Source organism: Trichechus manatus, unplaced genomic scaffold (genome assembly GCF_000243295.1).
Source record: "Trichechus manatus latirostris isolate Lorelei unplaced genomic scaffold, TriManLat1.0 scaffold00155, whole genome shotgun sequence".
Lineage (NCBI taxonomy): Eukaryota > Metazoa > Chordata > Mammalia > Sirenia > Trichechidae > Trichechus > Trichechus manatus.
In genome coordinates, this window is record NW_004444091.1 from 4,791,784 (window position 1) to 4,813,963 (window position 22,180).

Consider the following 22,180-nt stretch of genomic DNA (forward strand, 5'->3'; position numbering starts at 1 on the left):
ACTTTTCTTCTTATATAGGTGTTTTGTGTTATAAACTTTACTCAAAATACTGTTTTAGCTGAATTCCACAAAATTTGATATTGCATGTAGTTTTACTTTCATTCTGCTCAAAATACTTTTTAATTTTCCTTTTGATTTCTTCTTTGGCCCAAGTGTTCTTTAGAAGTACGTTATTTAGTTGAGGATTTCCCAGAGATCTTTCTGTTATTAACTTCGAGTTAAATTCCGTGTGGCCCAAGAACACCCTCCATATGATTTGAATCTTTTTACATTTCTTGATATTGCTAAATGGCTCATATTGAATGTGCACTTGAAGAGACTGTGTATTCTGTAGTTGGACGATGTGTTTTATAAATGTCCACATTAACTCAAGTTGGTTAATAGTGTTCTTCCAGTCTTCTATAAACTTCCTGGTTTTCTATCTAGTTATTCTATCAAATTTTGAGAGAAAGGTATTGAAATTGGCGACTATAATTGCAATAGGCCCTCTCACAACTCTGTCAATTTTTGCTTCAAGTATTTTTTAAGTATACTTTATTTTTTAGAGTAGTTTTAGGTTTATAGAAAAATTTTGCCGTAAGTACAGAGTTCCCATCTACCACTCCCCCTCCCCTCCACCTCCTTACACTGTTTCTCTTACAGTAACGTCTTACATTCTTGTGGTGCATTTGTTAGTATTGATGAACCAATATTGATATATTATTATTAACAAAAGTTCATAGATGACATTATACTAGTTGCCATCAAGTTGATTCCAACTCATGACATTAGGGTTCAGAAATTTTATACAGTTGTATGGGTTTTGACAAATGCATAACTTCGTGTATCCACCATTACGATATCATAGAGAATAGTTCACTGTTCCAAAAATGGCCTGTGCTCCACCTTTTCATCCCTTTCCTCCACCCCTGGCAACCACTGATGTGTTTTCACTGTTTATGTAGTTTTACCTTTTCCAGAATATTATGTAGTTGGAATCATATAGTATGTAGCTTTTTCAGACTGGCCCTGTCACTCAGTAGTATGCACTTAAGATTCCACCATGTCTTTTTGTGGCTTAACAGCTCATTTCCTTTTATTGCCGAATAATATTCTATGTATGAATGTACCACTGTTTGTTTATCCATTCACCTATTAAGGAACATCTTCATTGCTTGCTGTTTTTGGTAGTTATGAATAAAGTTGCTATAAACATACATGTGCAGGTTTTTATGTGACAATACGTTTTCATCTCATTTGGGTAAATACCTAAGAGCACAATTGCTGGATCATACGGTAAGCCCGTGTTTAGTTTTATAAGCAACTGTCAGACTGTCTTCCAAAGTGGTTATACCAGTTTTCAGTCCCTGCAGCAATGAATGAGAGTTCCTATTGTTCCATATTTTATGTATTTTGAGCATCTGTTATTAGGTAGATTCATGTTTAGGACTATGTAATCTTGGTGAATTGACCCCTATATCATTATGGAAAGACTCTTTTTCCCAGGGAGTATATTAGACTCAAGTCTACTTTGTCTGATATTAATATAGGCAGTCCAGCTTTCTTCTTGTATCTATTTCCATCATTTTACTTTTAACCTGTTTATGACTTTTTATTTAAAGTGGGTTTCTTGTAAGCAATATATAGCTGGGTCTTGCTTTTATATCCAGTCTTTTAAATCTCTGCCTTTTAATTGAACTGTTTAAATTATTCAAATTACTTTGATTATTGAGATGGTTGAATTTTAATCTACCATATTGATGTTTTCTGTTTGTCCCATCTGTTCTTGGTTTTCTTTTTCTGCCTGTATTTTGATTATTTTAATTATTCCATTTAATCTGCTTTTTTTCTGCTTATTAGCTTATAACTCTTTCTTGTGTTATTTTAGTGAGTATCATAGCCTTCCTTCAAGTGATATTATACTACCTCACCCATAGTATAAGAACCTTACAATAATATTCTTCCATTTCTCCCGTCTCAGGTTTTTACTATTATTGTCATAGATTTTATTTCCATGTATCTTATAAACCCCAAAATATATTATTATTATTTCTACCATAAATAGTTAATTACCTTTAAAGGTACTTACTAATAAAAAGGTATTTATCCACATAGTTATGATTTCTGGTGCTTTTCAGTCTTTTGCGTAGATCTAGATTTCCATCTGATCATCTTCCTTCTGCCGGAAGGATTTGCTTTAACATTTCTTGCAGATCTGTTGGTGATGAGATCTTTCAACTTTTTGTGTCTGACAAAATTCAACTACATGCTTGAAAGATATTTATGCTGGGTATAGAATTCTAGGTTGATGATTTTTTTTCTTTTTTTTTTTGCTTTCAGTACTTTAGAGATGTTTTCTGCCATCTTCTGCGTGGCATTGTTTCCAATGAGAAGTCTGCTATCATCTTTGTTTCTCTATATGTAATGTGCCGCTTTTATCTGGTTACCTTTAAGATTTTCTATCACTGGTTTTAAGTGATTTGATTATAATGTGCCTTGGATGGAGTTTTCTTCGTGCTTCTTGTGCATGGAGATTGCTGAACTTCTGTAGGTGTATAGTTCTTACATAATTTGGAAAATATTCAACCATAATGTTCTCCAATTTTTTTCTACGCGTTCTCTCTCTCCTACTTCAAAGATCCTACTTACACATGTATTAGACCTCTTGAAGTTGTTCCACACCTCCCTAATGTTCTGTTCATTTTATTGTTGTTGTTCTTTTTTCTCTGTGTCATTCTTTTTTTTAAGTATTTTAGTGTGTTTTCAGTGAAAGTTTACACAGCCAGTTAGGTTCCCATTTAACAATTACTACCCAAATCATTCAGTGATATTGGTTAGATTTTCCACAATGTATCAACATTCTCATTAATTCTGTTCTAGATGTTCCATTTCCAGTAATCTAGTTTCTCTGTCCCCTTGCCACTTCATCTTTGCACTAGAGTAATTGTTGACCATTTGGTCTCGTGTAAATGATTTTTTAAAGTTACACAGTACTCACGGGTGATAGTCTTTATTTTGTGAGCCAATCTGTTATTTAGCTAAAAGGTGAGCTCAAGGGATAGTTTCAGTTCAAAGTTTAAAGAGTATCTCAGGGCAATAGTCTCAGGGAGTTTTCAAGTCTCAACCAGTCCCGTTAAGTGTGGACTTTTTAAGAATTCGTGTTCTATTCCACATTTTTCTCCCATTCTATCAGTATCCGTCTGTTGTGGCCCTGATCAGAACAGCCATTAGTGGTAGCTGAGCACCATCTGGTTTTTCTAGTCTCAGGGTAGATGAAGCCATGGTTCGTGTAGACTCTTCTGTAAACTGGTTTCTTCTCTGAGTCTTTTTCTCTTTTGCTTCGGATCAGTAGAGACCAAGAGTTGTATCTAAGATGGCCACTCGCAAGCTTTTAAGACCCCAGACACTGCTTAGCAAACTAGGTTGTAAAACATAAACTTTATGAACTATATTATGCCAGTTGACCAAATTGCCCCATGAGACTATGGTATGAGGCTTCAAACCCAGAAATTAATCTCGCGAAGTGGTTGGTATGTCTAAGAAGTATTCATAACTGTACCCCCATGTACTTTATTATATATATGAATATCTGTGCATACAGTCACATGCATGTCTATACATATACACTGCTGTCGAGTCTATTCCGACTCATAGCAACCTTAAAGGACAGAGTAGAACTGCCCCATAGGGTTTCTAAGGAGTAGATGGTGGGTTTGAACTGCTGACCTTATGGTTAGCAGCCAAGCTCTTAACCACTGCTCAACCAAGGCTCCACATATAGATATAGATACATCTATATATGCACGCATATGTACACACACACCCATACTCATATGCATATATACATACATACATAACCACACATTTTTTTGGTTGTTGTTGACATTGCAAAATTATATACGTTATATCCTTTAATCAAAAATGCCCTTTTCTCTTGTGTACTTCTTAGTGACATCATTTACTTTGGTCAGGCTGTGTGTTTTTTACTCATCTTTGGTGCTACCTTTCCTATCACCAAAAAAAAAAAAAGAAAGAAAGAAAAAACAAGTGTCTGCTATCTAGAGAGTGATTCCACCTCTCCCCACCACTACCATCCATTCCTGGTAACCACTAATGAACATTGGTCTCCGTTTATATACCTATTCTTATCTTCTTATAAAAGTGAGATCATACAATATTTGTCCTTTTGTGATTGGCTTATTTTACTCAGCATAATGTCCTCCAGATTTATTCACATTATGTTTAGAGAACTCATCATTATTCATTATGGCTGTGCAGTATTCCATTGTATTGTATGCATGGCATTTTGTTTATTTATTCATTGATGGGCACTTGGGTTTTTTCCATCTTTTTGCTATTACAAAAAGGGCTTCAATGAACATAGGTGTGCATATGTCCATCCATGTCTTTACTCTTAGGTATCTAGGGTATATACCTAGAAGTGGGATTGTTGGATCATCAGGTAGTTTTATTTCTAGTTTTTTGGAAGTGCCATACTGTTTTCCATAGTGGTTATACCATTTTACAGTCCCACCCAGCAGTGGATAAGGGTTCTAATCACCCCACATCCTCACCAGCATTTGTTGTTTTCATTTTGATTTGTGCCATTTTAGCAGGGATGAGATGATAATATCTCACTGTAGTTTTGATTTGCATCTCTCTAATGGCTAATGGGAGTTCTGGCAGTACAGTGGTTAAGAGCTGCAGTGAGCTATAGCTGCTAACCAAAAAGTTGTCAGTTTGAATCCACCAGCCGCTCCTTGGAAACCCCATGGGGCAGTTCTACTCTTTCCTATAGGGTCACTATGAGTCAGAATCAACTCAACAGCAACAGGTTTGGTGTTGGTTTTTTTTTTTGGTTTAATGGCTAATAATGGTGAGCATTTTTTCATGCATTTTGTTGGCTGCTTGAATGTCCTCTTGGGTGAAGTGTCTGTTCATGACCTTTGCCCATATTTTAATTGTGTTGTCTTTTTGTTGTTGAGTATTGAAGTTTTCTGTGTATTTTAGAGATTAGACCCTTATTGGATATGTCGTTCTCTAAGATGTTTTTTCCCAGTCTGTAGGGTGTCCTTTTACTCTTTTTATAAAGTCTTTTGATGAGCATAAGTATTTAATTTTTATGAGGTCCCAGTTATCTAATTTGTCTTCTGCTGCTCTTGCATTTGTAGTTGTGTTTGATACTTTGATACTCTATTATTAAAAAATCAGGTCCCATAGTTTTGCCCCTACATTTTCTTCCATGAACTTTATGTTTTAGCTTTACCATTTAGGTCTTTGATCCATTTTGAGTTAGTTTTTCTGTATGATTTGAGGCTTGGGTCCTGTTTTATTTTTCCACATGTGGATATCCAATTTTGCCAGCACCATTTGTTAAAGAGACCTTTCCTTTCCCATAGAATCAATTTTAACCCCTTGTGAAAAATCAGTTGTCCATAATTGATTTATTTCTATGTGTGTGGTTCATTTTTGATAATTTTTATTGTCGTGTCTTCAAGTTTACTAATCTTTCTTTTCTGCAGTGTTTAATCTGCTATTAATATCATCCAGTGTATTTTTCATCTCATGGTGTAGGTTTCATTTCTAGAAGTTAGATATGGGTCTTTTTATATCTTCTTTGTCTTTTAACATACGCAGTGATTCCCCCAGCTTCTTGAATATATGGAATACATTTGGTGTACTAGTATACTTGTGTGTACTTGTGATTGGATCACTATCCTAATCCAATCGACTGTATCCTTCTGGGTCAGTATTGATATATTTATTTTTCTCCTCATTATGAGTTGTAATTTTCTGCTTCTTTACAAATGTTAATTTTTAATTAAATGTCAGACATTTTAATTTTTACTTTTTTTGGTTTTTGATATTTTGATATTCCTATAAATATTCTTGATCCTTCGTCTGAAACCCAAATAAGTTACTTGGAAACAGTTTGATCCTTTGGGGTCTTGCTTTTAAGCTTTGTAGGAAGAACTAAAGGAATATTTATTCTAGGACTAATTTTGCCCACCACAGAGGCAAAACCCTTTCCGTGCTCTACCTGATGCTCCATGAATTGTAAGGTTTTCCATTCTTGCTGGTGGAAGCAGGAGTCATTCTTAGCATTGTGTGAGCTTTGGGGGTTGTTCCCCGTAATCCTTGTGCGTTATTCTTTGCCTGGCCTCTAGAATTTGCCTCACACATGTACCGATCAATGTGCAACTGAAAACTTGAGGAGGATCCCCTGCGAGTCTTAGAAAAGCCCTTTCTCATTTAAAATATCTACCCATAAATTCTAGCTGCCTTGGTTTCCCCAATCTCCCAGCTCTGCCTCCTCAACTCTGGGAGCCACCAAGCTCCATCTGGACCCCCCTCCCTGTGCTGCAGCCTAGAAACTCTCTAGGAAGTAAGCTGGGGCAATCGTAGGGCTCATCTCACTTGTTTCTCATCACTCAGGGATCACTGTCTTTCACTGCTACATATTCAGTACTTTGAAATTTGTGGTGTTATATATTTTGTCTGATTTTCTAGTTGTTTGTTTTCTAGTTGTTTCAATCTGTTATTCTGTTTTGGCCAGAAATAGAACTTCACATGGTTATTTAAATTTCTTCACCCCCACTAGTTGATTATTTTTCCCCATGTCAAGGACACTGAGGTTCAGAGGGTTAAGCAAATGGCCTAAGGTCAAAACCAGCACTTGAACCAAAGTCTGCTGACTCCTGGATTGATCCACTCTCATCAATGCCACAGCAGTTCCCCACTCATGAACCTGCTCTTGCCAGCTTAAGGAATGCCAAGAGGGAGATGGTATACCTATGAGAGTTGTCACTCTGCAGGGTATTGCACACACAGCTGAGAGTCTACCTCACTCACCCCAAAATATTCAAGACTTCAAATGAATACATTTGTAGTGGAGATTGTTCTGAAGGATGAGATCTGGATTAGGAAAGGATTCAGGATAATTTTAATGTAGAATGTGAGCACAAGTGATTCTGGGAGATACTTCGCTTTCTAGGGGACCAGTGTGATGGATAATGAAAGTTGCCGTGCGATAAAAAGAGATCCTGTTGGAGAAGATGTTTTTGGTGTTCTCCCTCTGGTAGCCTAGACACATGGAATTAAGCTGCAGGCACAATCATGACTTTGCAGATGAAGTACTCACAGCTAGAGTTTGTGGATGAGGGCATCTCAACCTGAGAACAAGGAAATTGACTTCTGGGCCTTGCCCATCTGTGACCAGCACAAAGAATTTTGGTCCCACTAATGAAGCCACCTCTATGTTCTCCCCCAAGCATGGAAGATGTCCCCTCACTCCCTCCCTGATTCAAAACAAGAGTAAGGAGGCAATATAAGAACTTGAGGGAAGTGGAGCCTCTGTCTTGGGGCACCTGCAGACCTCTGAATTCAGACTCCCCCAATACCACGTTGGTTTTCTTGTCATTGTGGGGTATGGATGCTTTCCGTCTTCTGTGTGTTTGTACAGTTAAAACTCCAGATTTTCTACAGTGAGCTTCTGTTCCGTTTATGATCACAGAACAGTACATTTTTTAAAACAGTCAGTGACAGTGCAGGATGACTCGAGCCTCCCCTCTGCCAGGCCAGTGGTGTAGAACAAGGGAGCTCACATCTGCTCACATCTGCACCCTCACTGAAACATTTAATCCTTACAGTATCTGGGAGAAGTATGACCCTCCTCACTGTGAGTGTGGCCCTGGGTGGTGAGTGCCTGCTTCTCCTTCTCAGCTTCTGACACCTCTCAGAAAAGAGTCAAGCAGACCCTGCTGCTGAAGGAGAAGGAGGGCTCTATAAGGAATTGAAAGAATTCAGGACAGAATGCCACTAAGACCAACGGGTGAGCACATGCGGCCTGGGAAGGAACGCTTCATGAGGGCAGCCCTTCCTACCCTGGCAGGGATGCTAACTGACAGTGCTACCTCTCAGTGTGGTCATCTGACATTTGAGCCTAGTCCTCGATCTGTTCCCATTTTGTGCTGTATAAATATGAATTCACATTTGGGGAGTTGGAATCATACAGGGGCCTTAGCTCTGCTCAGGGAGCTTTTGACAGAGGCTGGGGCTTGGGTTGGGAACCTGGAGCCTGTCTTCTGGCCTCAGTTTCTGCCTTTGTAGGGTGAAGTAGGGCCTCACGGTTCTGCAGAGTCCAGGAGAACAGATCTTCCAGGGGCAGGACTGGCCTCACCCATCCCATTCTAGTGCTTCACCTTCCTCACAGGCCATCCTTTATGGCTTTTCAGATATTATCTCCATTTTGCTTTTTGCCTCAAACGCTGGCAAATCCTTGCCTTCAACTTACTATATTAGACCCTTGTCCTAAGAAATAAAGAGTTGCCCTACACTTATCCATCATGATACTTCTGCTAGAGAAGCCCCTTAGGAATTAAATCTCCAGTATCCAGAAACTAGCATACCCTTCCCAGTTAACTACTGTTTACCCCAGTACTTCTGCCAGGTTGATGGATGTTGGGGAGACTTGGTGTGTTTGATCTTCCTTATTTGCTCTCTAGTTCATTAACCCCTCGTCTTGTGATTTTGTCCTGTGATTTTGTGCTGCCTCCCCACTGTGATTCTGGGGTAAGTGTCCTGCCAAGGGAGGCCACAGATCCCTCCCTGGCCGCTGGGGTTCAGTTCTGGACATCCAGGGCAATGAGCATCTGGAAACCTTGTCACAGATAAGGAGCAGAGGATGCTCAGCTCTTAGAGGGCAGGACGTGGGAAGGGTGGGGATCAAGTTCTCCCTTCCCTGCAGGGCTGGTCTGCAAAGCAGACTAAGGACAGAGCTAGGGACAGTGTGTGAGAGATTCAGGCAGGGAGAATTTGATTTGACATAAGGAAGGTTTTCTGCAGCTTGAGAGCGCTGAGGTTGGATGAGGCCAATTCGTAAAGCAGTGAATGCCCGAGCTCTAGGAGATCCCGAGGGAAGGTGGGATGACTGCTTAGGGAGAGGCTATAGACTGGATTCATTCATGACCTTGGAGGTAAGCTGATCTTCCAGACCTGCTTCTTGAAATTCTCATCCTTGGTGAGAAGGTCTTCAAGCTAGCCAGGGGGAGAACCAGTTAGTACAAGGCCTAGGCCCAGCACAGGTGTGGAGAGATGGGCAGTGGCCTCATACATCCTCAGGGGGCACAAGAAGGACATCATATGGGACTGCCACGTGCAAGAGTGGATGGAGGTAGTGAGACAGGTGCACAATAAGAGTCTAACTTGTGAGGGAGGGAGGGTAGGGGAAAAGCACGGAAGATTCTGTCCTCTAGAATCCCTCTCAAAGAATGGCATTCTGAGGACTTAGGCTCAGTTATGCTGCAGTAACAAACACCCTAAAAGTCAGTAGTATTAATCAGCAAAGGCTTATCCCTCTTCTCACTACTGTCCACTGAAGTTTAGCTAGGAGGCCATCCCCATCACTTTGTCCTTTGGGGCCCCAGCCACTGGGCACTGGAGTGTCCCCACTTGCTACAGCAGGAAGAGGGGCTGGAGAGCCAGGGTCCACATTGCATTGGCCAGGCCAGTCACCAGTCACATGTCCTCAAGGGGGTGGCCATGTATAATACCCTATGTCCCTAGAAGTGGAAGAGCCAGAGAATGGTGAGCATTAGGAATGTCCCTTAAGAGGGGAGGGAAAACCACCAGGTAAACTCATGGAGTTGGAGAATGTTAGGAGGTAGAAGGGGCCCTAAAGAGTGTGGGGTCTGATGCCGCCCGCCCCCCACCCCCAGATATCCTGATGTTTCAACACTCTTGACAACAAGGGCTTGGGAGGGGCCGGGGGGCTACTCTGGGCGTGTGCAACATGTGTACCCTGACGCCTGGTATACTCCGAACCTCAAGATTGTTCCCTCTGCAGGGCCTGCGGTACTGCACAGAGCTGTACACCATCTGGGACCCAGACGCTCTTTACGGAGCACCTCATTCTCAAGTGAAAATAGATGGTTGAAAAAGAATTAAACATGAAATAGTTCAGCCCCAAAGTTAGAAATTAAGTTCTCCTGTCCTGGAGCTGAGGGCCCCTTGTCTTAGCTGCTCTGTGTGCTTGGACACATCCCTTTCCGTCTCTCTCCTTCCACAGACAAGAGGTTCTAAGGGCAGGACATGCTCTCCCAAGAGGGATGTGTGCACCCAGGAGGCACAGGAGATGATTCTGTGAGGTTTTGAGATAGAACATCAGAAACTCTGGTTATAGTGATTCGTATCTGAAAATTAAGAAGCATACGTTCCTAATATCTGAAAAATGAATTGGCAGTGGCTGTCTGATCTGGCCAGATGTCCTTGGGTCACTCCCAGGACGGGGAGGGGGTCACTTCCAAGGCAGAGGGAGGACAGCACCATCCCCATCATCCATTCGCTTTTGGGGGATGTTGCTGCTGACAGGTGTTGGGGCTAGGGGTTCGCTGACTGTATTGGCATAACCAGAAAACTCCATACTGCTTTGTAAGGATGATGACAGTGTTACGTATAACACACAGCGTTTTGCTGATTATCGAACATGAGAGTTCAGGGGAGTTGTCAGGTTACACTATTTTTTAGTTTTGTTTTGTTCTTGTTTACAAAATATAAGCATTCCAAAGTTGTGACCTATTGTGAGATGCCAAGTAACTGTCAATAGAATGCCCTCTAGTAAATTATTTCTGAAAGATAGGCACACAGATTCTGTGAGAATTTTGGCAAGTGAGAAAGGAAATGCCTTTTGCAAGAAACTATGCCATGAAGGGAACATTTTGAAAATGGGCATGTGCGGTAGATTTCACCCTGTGATTTTGTTGACAGAAATAATGTGTTGCCCACAAGAACTCTTTATTTAAAAATACATAGAGTTTCGTGGCTGGTTGAAAAGAATCTTATAAACAGAGAATTTCAGTGGATTTTCACCTCATTTTTTAAAAATATCTAACACTGTAGGTCTTCGTTGGTTTGTAAGAGTAACTAGCTTGGGGAAGATGGACATTTACCAGTCAGATTTCAACCTTTGCATTTATGGGGAGGTTAATATATAAAACTCATTGCTGTGGAGTTGACTCTGACTCATAGCGACCCTACAGGACAGAGTAGAACTGCCCCCATAGGACATCCAAGGCTGTAATCTTTATGGAAGCAGACTGCCACATCTTTCTCCTGTGGAGCAGCTGGTGGGTTCAAATGAACTGCCAGCCTTTTGGTTAGCAGCCAAGCGCTTAACCGCTGTGCCACCAGGGCTCCTCATTAATATATAGATGATGATTTAAGAAGCACAACCAACTTTGCTAGCCATTTAATTCAAATGTTGAAATAAACCGAACTTGGTACCAGATCTTTTAATCACAAAGTGATACACGACAATTTTTTTATCGAAGCATATTCAATCACATTGCTCTTACTAAAATAGATTAACATTAATGATATTTTGAAGAGAACAAAATTGTTCTACCATAAAAGCTATTATTTTAAAAATATTTACTGTCTCTTTATCTCATCCTTTAGATTTTTTTCTCTTGTGTATATTAGTACATAACATGTTAACACATGTTAATGTCGCTGTGTGCCATTGAGTTGATTCTGACTCAAAGTGACCCTGTAGAGTTTCCTAGGCAGAAATCTTTACAGGAGCAGATTGCTAGGTCTTTTCTCCCAGAGAGCAACGAGTGGATTCAGACCTCTAATCTTTCAGTTAGCAGCCAAGTGCTTACCCGTTGCACCACCAGGGCTCCTTAACACAATGATTATAGATGTGTGTTTTATGGAGAGGTGTGTGTTAAGTATGTTATTATTGACAGGAATGTGTGCTGAAAAAGCCTTGGAACCCACTGCTGGATACCAGTGGCTTCCAGATGTTTTGACTACACCTAGAGTAAGAAATAGATGTGGGGAAGCATCAGCACTGTGGCCGCAGTCACACTCAATGTGAAACACAGACCTCGTCATGCAGATGCACTCCCTGCTCCATGCTGTGACTTTTTCTTTCTCACGCTGGTCGTGCCTGCAGTGGTGTCATATCACAGTGGTTGATAACCACCCAGTGCAGTAACTCATGGTGTCACCCTCCCCACATGGACCTCCTCCCATACCAGACCATACAGAATCCTTAGTGATGTTTTTTGAACTAATGTTACTCATAAATTGTAATTCCAGTATATCGGTCCTTCTTTTCCTTTAATTACTATTTCATTCTCAAAAAAGTTATTAATATAGGTTCACAAATACTAATTACCACAATACTGTAGGTAAAATGTTAGAAAATTTGACAAAATCAGCTACTGTAAAAACACCAGCAGCAGTGAAAACAGCAGAGCGTACTTGTAGCGTGTGCAGATGAAACCACGTGATTCGAAGCGTCATTGTAATTGGGTAATAATGGCAGCTCTGACCAGAGCGCATTAGAAGGTTCAAAAGTAAATTAGCATAGAGTTTTAGCCGTGTAGGTATATTGGTACATGTAAGCTGGGCTAATGTAAGAAAAATGTTTTTTGTTGTTTTAACTAACTACAGGGATATTTTTATAAAAAATAAATAAATTTCTGCTGGAACACTGCACAAAAATTTTATAGACAAGTCGTTTTGGTGTCACTTCCAATGTCACCTGGTGTGGTCTGCACCCCCCAAACCCCCCTCATGATGCCATTGCCCGCCTGCAGGATTTGGCAGAGCCCGCTCCAGTCCATGTGGGAGGCAGGACCCAGGTCTAGCCGACATCAGGTGATGCAGCCCTGGGTGTCTTTCTATCTCCTCTTCTGCTGACTGTCCACCCTCTTATAAGGAGCAGGGTAAAAACAACTGTCATTTGGTCTCCCTGATGACTTCTTTTGTAGATCACACTGACTCACCACCAGCCTTGCTTTCCCAGAAAACATCTAGGAGGTGTCTGGGGGCCTGAGGCTCAGGCCCTACCCAGCCTGGTCTCACTGTCCCCTTGTGACCACAGGTGTTCTCAAGCCAGGATCCTTATGGTTTGAGGCTTAGAGATGCCTCAGAAGAAAGGCCTGGTGATTTACTTCTGAAAACTCAGCCATGGAAAACACCATGGAATGCAATTCTGCTCTGACACACGTGAGGTCGCCGTGAGTCGGAGTCGAGTCCATAGCACCTGGTGGTCTGTCTGTCTTTAGTAATCTCAGCTTCTTTCTTTCAATTGGTAGCATTTGTATGTGAAATCTAGCGGTGTGTAATTGACCACTTCATCTGTAATAATAGTAACAACAATACAAAAAGTAGGCTACACTTTCTGAGGTTTCTGGGCAGCACACCCTCCCCCAACCCTATGAATGGTGCCTCTAAAACTGGTTGTTTTATGCCCGTTTACAATGAGAACGCTGAAGCACAGAGGCTGCACATTCCTCTTGTGTCCAGCCCCTATGTGGCAGAGCTGGGACATAAGCCAGGGCGTCATTGTACTGTTTTTATTGCTGACGAGCTTGGTGCCTCCGTGCATGCTGAAACACACTCAGAACTCTCCCCCAGGCTCAGCACAGCGGCATCCACGCCACGCTCCTTGTCTGGGTCGGGTCTGTGCCAGGCGCCGAGGCAGGAGCGCTAACATACAGTAATCACGGAAGCTTCTACCTCTGAACGCCTGTGCCCAGCCAGCTGCTGCAGTCAGCCCTTGCCCACAGCCTCCTGAGCCCTCAGGGTCGCTGAGGAGGTGGGGGTCGTCCCTGCTTGGTTTATTAATCTCTGCAAGACCATACAGCTACCATGCCGCCTGCAGCCTCCATTCCTGCTTCTGCGCAGCTGCCACCCCAGCCTGGCTGACATCTTACCCCCTTTCCCTGATGCAGAAAGCCAGCCTTCTGCTGCCCTACTTTGGGCCAGATCTGCCCTCTCCGAGGCCCTCGTGCCTTTCTACTCGTCTCCCTGTCCCAGAGAGAAGTGAGCTCCTAGTGGAGGAGGAAGGTGTTCTGGAGGAAATGAGGGCCCTTAGGGAGGTGTCCAGCCCACCTAGCTTCAGCATTTGGGGGAAGGCAGAGGGCAGCCCCAGCTGCCCCGAGGGCTGGTATGGCTGGGGCAGCAGGGAACGTGCCTATGAAAGAGCTTCTGGGACAGACCCATCCCCAGAACAGGACGTGGGGCAGACCCTGAAGATGATGGTGAAGCCCTTGTCTGTGCTTTGAGTGTTCCACTGGTCGGGGTGGTGTCTTGTCTAAAAATGCATGGGTCCCTTGGCCCCTATTACTTGATCTCTAAATGCTGTGTCTGGTTGGGGGAGAGAAGGCAGACTGGCATAGACAGCCGTGCACTAGGAGTTGAGTTTGAAGGATCTGGATGAAGTGGAATGGGGGTAGGTGGATGAAGGTCCTCTCGGGACTAACCCAGGGCCGCGTTCACATCCCTTCTCAGGCAGAAGAGGAGCGTGATGACATGGAGAAGGTCAAACTGGACAACAAGAGGATCCTCTTCAACCTCTTGCCAGCCCACGTAGCCCAGCACTTCCTCATGTCGAACCCCAGGAACATGGTGAGCTCTGGCCTCCACCCCAGGCACAGGAATCCCCTGAAGTGCCCATTAGCTGGGAGGTGGCGGAGCTGCAGTGGGGGGCCAATGCACCCTTACTCTCGCCAGTTGTCTCTACCGCAAATTGCAGGGCTGGCTGCCTCTCTGAACCCTCAGTTGCCCCCCGGTTTAGTGTGGCCCCACCCCCTCCTGGCCCCCTTTGCTGGGCTGGGGGAGGAAGACAGTTCTGGGAGGTGAGGTTGGCAGAGCCGTGGAACTCCTTAGCTCTCACCTCTGATCACATGGGAGAGAAAGCAGCATGCATCATCCCGAGAGAGGAAATGGGCTTTGAGAAACCGTAGCTGCATGGGGAGAAAAAACACTTTATTTCAGTGCTTGAAAATGTTGGGTGGAGTTTCTCTTCCCTTGTAGATAAATTTCGGCAGAAGTGTGCCTTAAACAATAGAATTGCCTGGCTGTGGAATGATTCGCTTGCACATCTGTGTAAGCATATGTGTATTCGTTTGCATCTCCCTGTGCCCGGTATAGTGGCCTTCAACTGATGCAGTAAAGACCTGTGACTGCAGTCTAGCACAAGATGCTTGAAAATGATGATTCAAAAGCAGAGAGATTTAGATCCTATTTTAGGTACTAAAGACACAGGTGAAACCCCAAAGTTCCACTTGCTTTGGCCTTAACTGTGCCTCAGCGTGAATATTTAATTCAGTTGTGCCTCAGGCCATCCAGAGCGCACTGGTTTTCTAAAATCACTTCTGTCCCCGCTGCCACCTTCTTGTCTCACTAAAGCACAAAGCAGTAGTGCAGGGGAGTAGGCTTTGTGGTCACAGCTGAGTTGAGCCCCACAGTTGTTGGCTGTGTGAACTGCAGCAAGTTGTAGAGCCTCTCTGAGCCCTTTCCTTGTCTGTAAAACGGAGTCATAACTCCCCCTGCAGTAAGGGGAGATGGTGCCAGTGAGAGAGAACGGTGAAGGGCCCCGTGCCCTGTGACTCGGTGACAAGTGGTGCCCCCGCAGCCCTCCCTGGCAGAGCGGGCCCTTGTGCCTGCAGATGCTGACGGGGCTCCCTCGTTGTACGGCCTCTCCAGGACCTCTATTACCAGTCGTACTCACAAGTGGGTGTCATGTTCGCATCCATCCCCAACTTCAATGACTTCTACATTGAGCTGGATGGCAACAACATGGGGGTGGAGTGTCTGCGCCTGCTGAACGAGATTATTGCGGATTTCGATGAGGTAATGTCCACGTTTCCTTGTCCTAAACCCTGTGTGCTCCCGAGTGGCCTGTCTGTGGGTGCTGTCTAGGTTAAGTAATGTTCCTTTACCTAATGAAATCCTGTACATGTCCAGCAATGTATTACGCGCTCTATAGGTGGGATTGGGTGGAAAATATATCCTGGGGAAGCCCACCCTCTGCCCCTGAGATTCCACAGTAACTGTGACAGGTGAGGAAAAGCAGTGTGTAATTTGCCTTAGGATGTGGGAGGAAGATACCAGGCACTGAGCTGGCTGCTGAGTGCTAAGGCACTTCTCCCTGTCAGTGACCACACCTGGGGACAGGGTAGGCAGCCAGGCATCTCCAGGGCCCTCCCGCAGGGTGCTGCGGACTGTGTTGGCCCTGGCTACATGTGTGACAGCTGTAAATTTTCCCTGAAGGACCTTGAGTGCAGCTGTGAAAGGCAGGGCTGGGTCTTTTCACTTCCTTCCTCGCTTCCTCTTTCAAAGCCCCCCAGGCCTACGCATTTCAGTTCAGTCCCTGAACTCATCCAGTATCCCAAAACAGGAGGAAGATTGCTTTTCAGGATGTGCTTATCCCCTTGTTGTTGCTTATGGTGGCTGAGAACTGCGGTGACTTGTCTAAAATGTTATGTAATGTTGAACAGTTTTATGTTTTAAACAAAGCTCATGGAGAAAGACTTTTATAAAGACCTAGAGAAGATAAAGACCATTGGGAGCACGTACATGGCGGCCGTGGGGCTGGCACCCACGGCGGGGGCCAAGGTGAGTGCCGTACCCGTGCCTGGGGGGTTAGTCCTGGCTCCCTCCCAAGCTGCCCTGTGACACTGAGCACCCCCACCCACCCTTCCCGGGCCTGGGCCTTCCCTCTGGATTGGGTTGGGAGCTACTTGCAGACTGTTCCACCAGGGGACTCTCTCCAGATAGTCTTCTGTGGAAACTCAGCCCAGAGGCAGGTCGCGGGGAGCTTCCTTGAGCCCCTGACCCCCAGTCCCAGGTGGGGCTCCTCACTGTCCACACGCTGAGGGTCCTTCCGGCATGACAGTCCGAGATCAGTACTGTGTGGGTTTCTGTAGTGTGCCCCACACCAGGCAGTTTGGTTGGGTGAGGAGGGTGGATGGGGACGATGGAGCACCACAGAGGCCTCTAGTCACGCTGACCACTAGCCCCGGCCCCAGCCCCTGCCCCGCCCTCCCTCAGCGGCCCACCTCCAGTGTAGGCACTGAAACAGCACATCACCCTGCTCCTGGCAGCTCAGGGGTTGGCCTTCTGAGCAGGCGAGCAGTGCAGACGGTGGTCCCCCCAGAGCGGAGCCATGTCTCCCCCAGCCCCTTTCATGCCGGTCATAGGGCAGTAAGATCCCTTTAACAAATCCTGAGCGGGCGCTTTCCGGGTGGGGCATTGCTGTACACATGGAGACAGGGGAACGGAACAAGCACCACCCCCTTCTCATGGGGCTTACACTCCAGGTCCAGTTCCAGCCAGCCTAGGGTGAAATGCTGCATCTGCCCTTCCTCAAATGACAGCTTATCCTCATACCTGGCTTCTGAGTGACACCAGGCCAGCTACCAAGTGCAGCGTAGATCATGGGCTCTGGGGGCAGGCTGACACTGTGCCCCAAAGATGGGGGGCTGCGTACATGTCGGGGGGAGTGTGCAATGACCCTGAGAGTCTCGAAAATGTGCCAGGTGAGAGCCTCCTTGGGGGAGTGTGACACGGTGCAGGGACCCATCCCATGAGTCTCAGTGCAGGCCCAGCAGGCAGGAGGGGTGGGCGGGGAGCTGGCAGAAGTCCAGGCCCAGAGCCCCAGCCGTCATCAGGCTCCAGGTCCCAGCACAGCTGCAGGACAGCCTGGCAGGGACCTGAGGATTCCTGCAACAGGACTTGGTCTCTTAGGGCCGCTGTAACAAAGTACCAAAAACTGGGGGGATTAGAACAACAGATGTTTATTCTCTCACAGTTCTGGAGGCCAGGAGTCCAAATTCAGGGTGTTGGCAGGGCCATACTCTCTCCAAAGGCTCTAGGGGAGGATCCTTTATTGCCTCTTCCATTTTCTGGTGGCCCCAGCAGTCCTGGGCTTGTGGCAGCATCCCTCCAGTCTCTGCCTTCTCTTTACATTGACCTCCTGCCTGTGTGTCTCTTCCCGTCTTCTGATGAGGACATCAGTCGTAAGGAGATTAGGGCCACCCAAATGACCTCATCCTAACTGATGACACGTGCAATATCCATGGGGCGGTGGTCCCCCGGGAGACCTCATGCAGATGACAGGACCTCCCTGGAGCAGTGAATTCACAGGACTCACCAGGACAAGGCCATTCATTTGTTCATCCCGAGGCACCAGAGAAGGACCTTACAGTGAATTTTCCTTAAGAAATATGCTGTAGTTAGCTTTGATGAAAAAGAGAAAGGAAAAGCAAAGGCAGTGTCCTGGAGCAAAGGGCCAGGTGGTTTAGGACCACGTTCTCATCTGTGACTGGGGGTGGGGTGTCTGCCGTCCTCACGCCCATCCGCGTGGGCCAGCTGGACGGGGTAGAGCTGTGCCTAGTTACAGGCAGGATAGCCTCTACCACAAACAGCCAGCAAGGACTGGGCTCTGGCATCACAGGCAGATGCTGTGTGTTCCCCAGCTGACTCCCTCCGAATATTGGAGGCAGAAGTGTGACTGGAAGGCATGATTAGCATTTCTCATGCAGCTGCAGGGATTTGTGTGTTAAAAGAGCAGCCTGGGCTCATGTGTAGTAACTGCCCCACACGCTTTCTCTCGTGGCCTTTCCCAGTCTGAGACCCTGGGCTGCAGGTCACACCGGCTCCCAGTGGGGATGTCACTGTGACAAGAATAGCAGAAGGAAATGCTCGCCCCTAGCCCTGGCCAGCCTGAACCACAGCAGGCCCTGTGTGCAGGGAGGCTGGTGTGCGCTTTGGAGGGAGGTCTGTGCTACTCCCAGTCTGCAGCAGCCCAGGGGAGGGTGGCCAGCCAGGACTGAGCAAGGAGGGCGCTCTGTTGCTCAGGCTAGGGCAGAGGCCTCCACGCCACCTGAATGAAGGGCCTTGACTGAAATCTTGGTGGGTTTTCTGTAACTTGGCCATTCATGTGCATGAACACAGTTAAAACCACATTTTCAGCCTCAGTCCAGAGTCTGCCACACTGTCGCTGCCCCCTGCCCGCATTCTTTCTTCCCAAATCGTTCTTGCTCTCTCCTGCAGCCTCAGCAAGGGAGAGGCCCTGGGTATGGCGTGGGCCCGGGGCTCACCGTGGAGCAGGTCCCCCTCTAGGGTGGCACTCTCAGAATACTGTCACCCTCCACCTCCCCCAGCCCCTGTATGCAGGTGGGCTCCTGTTTCAGAGATGGAGCAGGCAGCAGAACTGCTTACTGTGTTCTCTCTCAGCCGCTACCCCACGCCCACCCCCAGCAGCCCCTAAAGGATCTCTGAGAGCACTTCCTGAGTCCAGTGTAAGAAACTGGCTGAAAATGCATTCGTTCCCAACCTTGAGGACTAGTAAAACTTCCCTAACGAAGAAAAACTAGAAAAGCTTGACATCATTTTTAAAAGGAAAATGCTATAGGTGTCACCCTTCAGAAGGATGTTGTAACACCTCTGCCCCCCAATAAAGACAGATCTCAGCATGAGGGCTGCTCTTCCCTGATGTTCCGTCCTGTGGGTGTGTTCCCACTGAGCACACCTGGAGCAGGGTTTGAGCCTGCTTGTCTGCTCTCCTACCTGCCCTGGCTGCTCCACCCCACCCCCAAGATGGGTCCTGCGTGAGGAGAGGAGAGCCACCCTCGGGGTGAGTCCAGCTCTGCCCCTTCTGTAGTTCCCCGCCTGTAGAGTGGGTATATAATGCACCCTGGGGCCTCCCAGAGGATGGTAAACAGCCATCCCCACTGGATGAAAACCATCCAGGGCTGGTGCAGAAAATCTTACAACTCCATCTGCTCCCACCTAGGCTAAGAAGTCCATCACCTCCCACCTTAGCATACTTGCGGACTTTGCTATTGAGATGTTTGACGTCCTGGATGAAATCAACTATCAGTCATACAACGACTTTGTCCTCCGTGTGGGTAAGACATGGCTCTAACCTATCCCTCACCTTCTCTGCAGCCCCAGCTCGCAGCTCCCAGGCTCCTAGTGGGTCCCATAGGAGCAGGGCCAAGACAGGTTTCCTGTCCCCACAGGCAGGAGGGCAGGGCCCAGGGGAGAGCATGGACATAGCAACAGGGCACAGAGCCTCAGAGTCGCCTCTGAAACCCAGTATGTAAGGGAAGATGTTAGCACCATGAGATACATTAGAAATCTCCAGGTTGTTTCAGACACTTTAGATGTACCTCTGATTCCACCTTGGCTGGAGGAAAATGGCCCTTTCCCTGTCTGCAGGCACGGGCAACCCCGGTGTTGAGGCAAGGGGGCAGCCCAGGAGGAGGCCTGGCAGGGGGAGGTAGCTGTGTGGGTGTTCTTCCCTTCCTGAAAAATTAGGGGGAAAGCTGTCTGATGTTCAAATTCCCTTCTAGCTTTTACAAAACCATATCTATAAATTGTTTATCAAACTTTAAATTCACTTTTTTTCTAGAATGCAGAAAGTTTCCAGAAAAATCCCTGCTAGTCTAAGACATAATTAAACTAGAGGTTAATAGTTATTTTCTTCCCTGTTTTAGAATTCAAACATCTAGTGGCCTTAAAAAAACACAAAACACTGAGAGGTGTGTTAGAGAGCTAAGGGTGGTAGAAGTTGATCGTTCCAGTGTGTTTGGAGTTTTGATGTCCTTAGGCCTGCTCTTGGCCCTGACCTGCCTCCAGCACCTCTGTGCAACTCCTCTTTGGAGGGTGATGCCACCTGGGGACAGTGCCTGCAGTGTCGGGCTTCCAGCACCAGCTGCCCTCCAGGCCTGGGGCCCTGACCAGCAGATGTACTAACGTGACTAGGGAAGGCCCAGCAGGGCCTCAGGGGAAGGTAAACCAGTGCCAGTTGCAGTCAAGTTGACTCTGACTCATGGTGACCCCATATGTGTCAGAGTAGAACTGTGCCCCATAGGGTTTTCAGTGGCTGATTATTTGAAAGTAGATCACCAGGCCTTTCTTCCAGGGTACCTCTGGGTGAACTCCAACCTGTAACCTTTCAGTTAGCAGCCAAGTGCATTAACTGTTTGCACCACCCAGGGCCTGCTTTCAGGGGAAAGTAGGATCCTTGAACATGGGAAGACCCTGTTCTCACTCTTCCACCCAGGAGCCCAGCAGGCGCAGAATACAGGGAGGAGGGGTCATGTGCTGGACGAGGATGCCTCCCAGTCCTTCCAGCAGAAGTCAGGCTGGCTCTGACTCTGCCTTCTCCCTGTGGGGCTGGTGTCTTGTTGGCAGAGCAGGGAGCTTTCCTACCAATCATCTCAGAAGGGGGCCCCTTGGAGTTTCTCTCTGGCCTCTGACCCTTCACGTGCCCCTGGTCGGCTGAGTACGACCCACTCACCCTGACGACCCACTCACCCTGACGGCCATGTCCGGCACTCCCCACGTTCCTCTGCACCACCCAGCAGACTTTCACGGGAATTACAAAGCCAGTAACCAAAACAGTTAAAAGTCCCCGACCACCCTCGTAAGAATAAATCCCCAAGTGAGAATGGGAGATCTGACTGGCATGAGCCCAGGCGAGAACAGCTCAGCTGCAGAGGGGCCGCAGTGAGTTGCAGTAACAGCCTCAGAGACCATCCACATGTGGTACAGTCCTGAAAGTTACAGGTGTTAGTATCCGCGTATTAAAACTAGAGAAATCACAACTCGGAGAGGTTAACACTTTGCTGAAGTTCTCACAAGTGGTGAGTAAAACCCAGGTGTTTCTGGGTCACCGTGATGCTGTCTAGCTCTGGAGCTGCCCAGTCTACATAAAGAGAGGAGGGCCTCAATCCCTCCCTTTACAGCATCCTAAACTACTGTGACCAGTTCTGGCCCCTGCCCTAAAAGAGATGTGACTAAAGAGTCAGCAGCCCCCATTTCTTCTGGAAATGGGAAGATGCCTGTACAGGGATACACACTGTGGTCACAGATATTGGATGACCAGACTTAGCAGCTCCGGGGGCAGGACTCAGCGATAGCGCCAAGTGTGGAGCAGACAAGCCGTGTCTCTGGATTAGGAATACTCTTCAGCAGTCAGCCTGCCCCACCGTAGCCTGGGCGGCGTCAGGAAGGAGCGGCTCCCCCATGGTGCTGCCAAGATCCCTGCTTTAGGAAGGAGGACTGGATGAATCGGCCCTGGGATTCCAGGACCCTGGAGGAGTAGCCTCCTCCCCTGCAGAACAGCATCCAGGACCAGGTACGCTGGGCTTGTAGGCTGTGCTGCTCCTGCGTTCCCTGCTAACACCACCCCACTGCTGTTGTTTGCAGGCATCAATGTCGGCCCCGTGGTGGCTGGGGTGATCGGGGCCCGGAGGCCTCAGTACGACATCTGGGGCAACACGGTCAACGTGGCCAGCCGCATGGACAGCACCGGGGTCCAGGGCAAGATTCAGGTCAGTTCAACCAGAGATCCCTCAGGGAAAGGTACCCTTTTCACAGATGAGGAAACTGA

The 22,180-nt window shown here is 46.6% G+C and overlaps 1 protein-coding gene across 1 annotated transcript in view; it reads left to right on the top strand.

The window, feature by feature from the left end:
• Window positions 1–22,180, top strand: part of ADCY1 (adenylate cyclase 1) — a 250,518-nt gene that overhangs the window by 201,069 nt on the left and 27,269 nt on the right. The window contains exons 15-19 of the mRNA XM_004386117.2: window positions 14,284–14,400; window positions 15,481–15,627; window positions 16,294–16,392; window positions 19,574–19,688; window positions 21,997–22,121. Coding sequence (XP_004386174.2) covers window positions 14,284–14,400; window positions 15,481–15,627; window positions 16,294–16,392; window positions 19,574–19,688; window positions 21,997–22,121 — 603 coding nt within the window. The remainder of the gene's footprint in view (window positions 1–14,283; window positions 14,401–15,480; window positions 15,628–16,293; window positions 16,393–19,573; window positions 19,689–21,996; window positions 22,122–22,180) is intronic.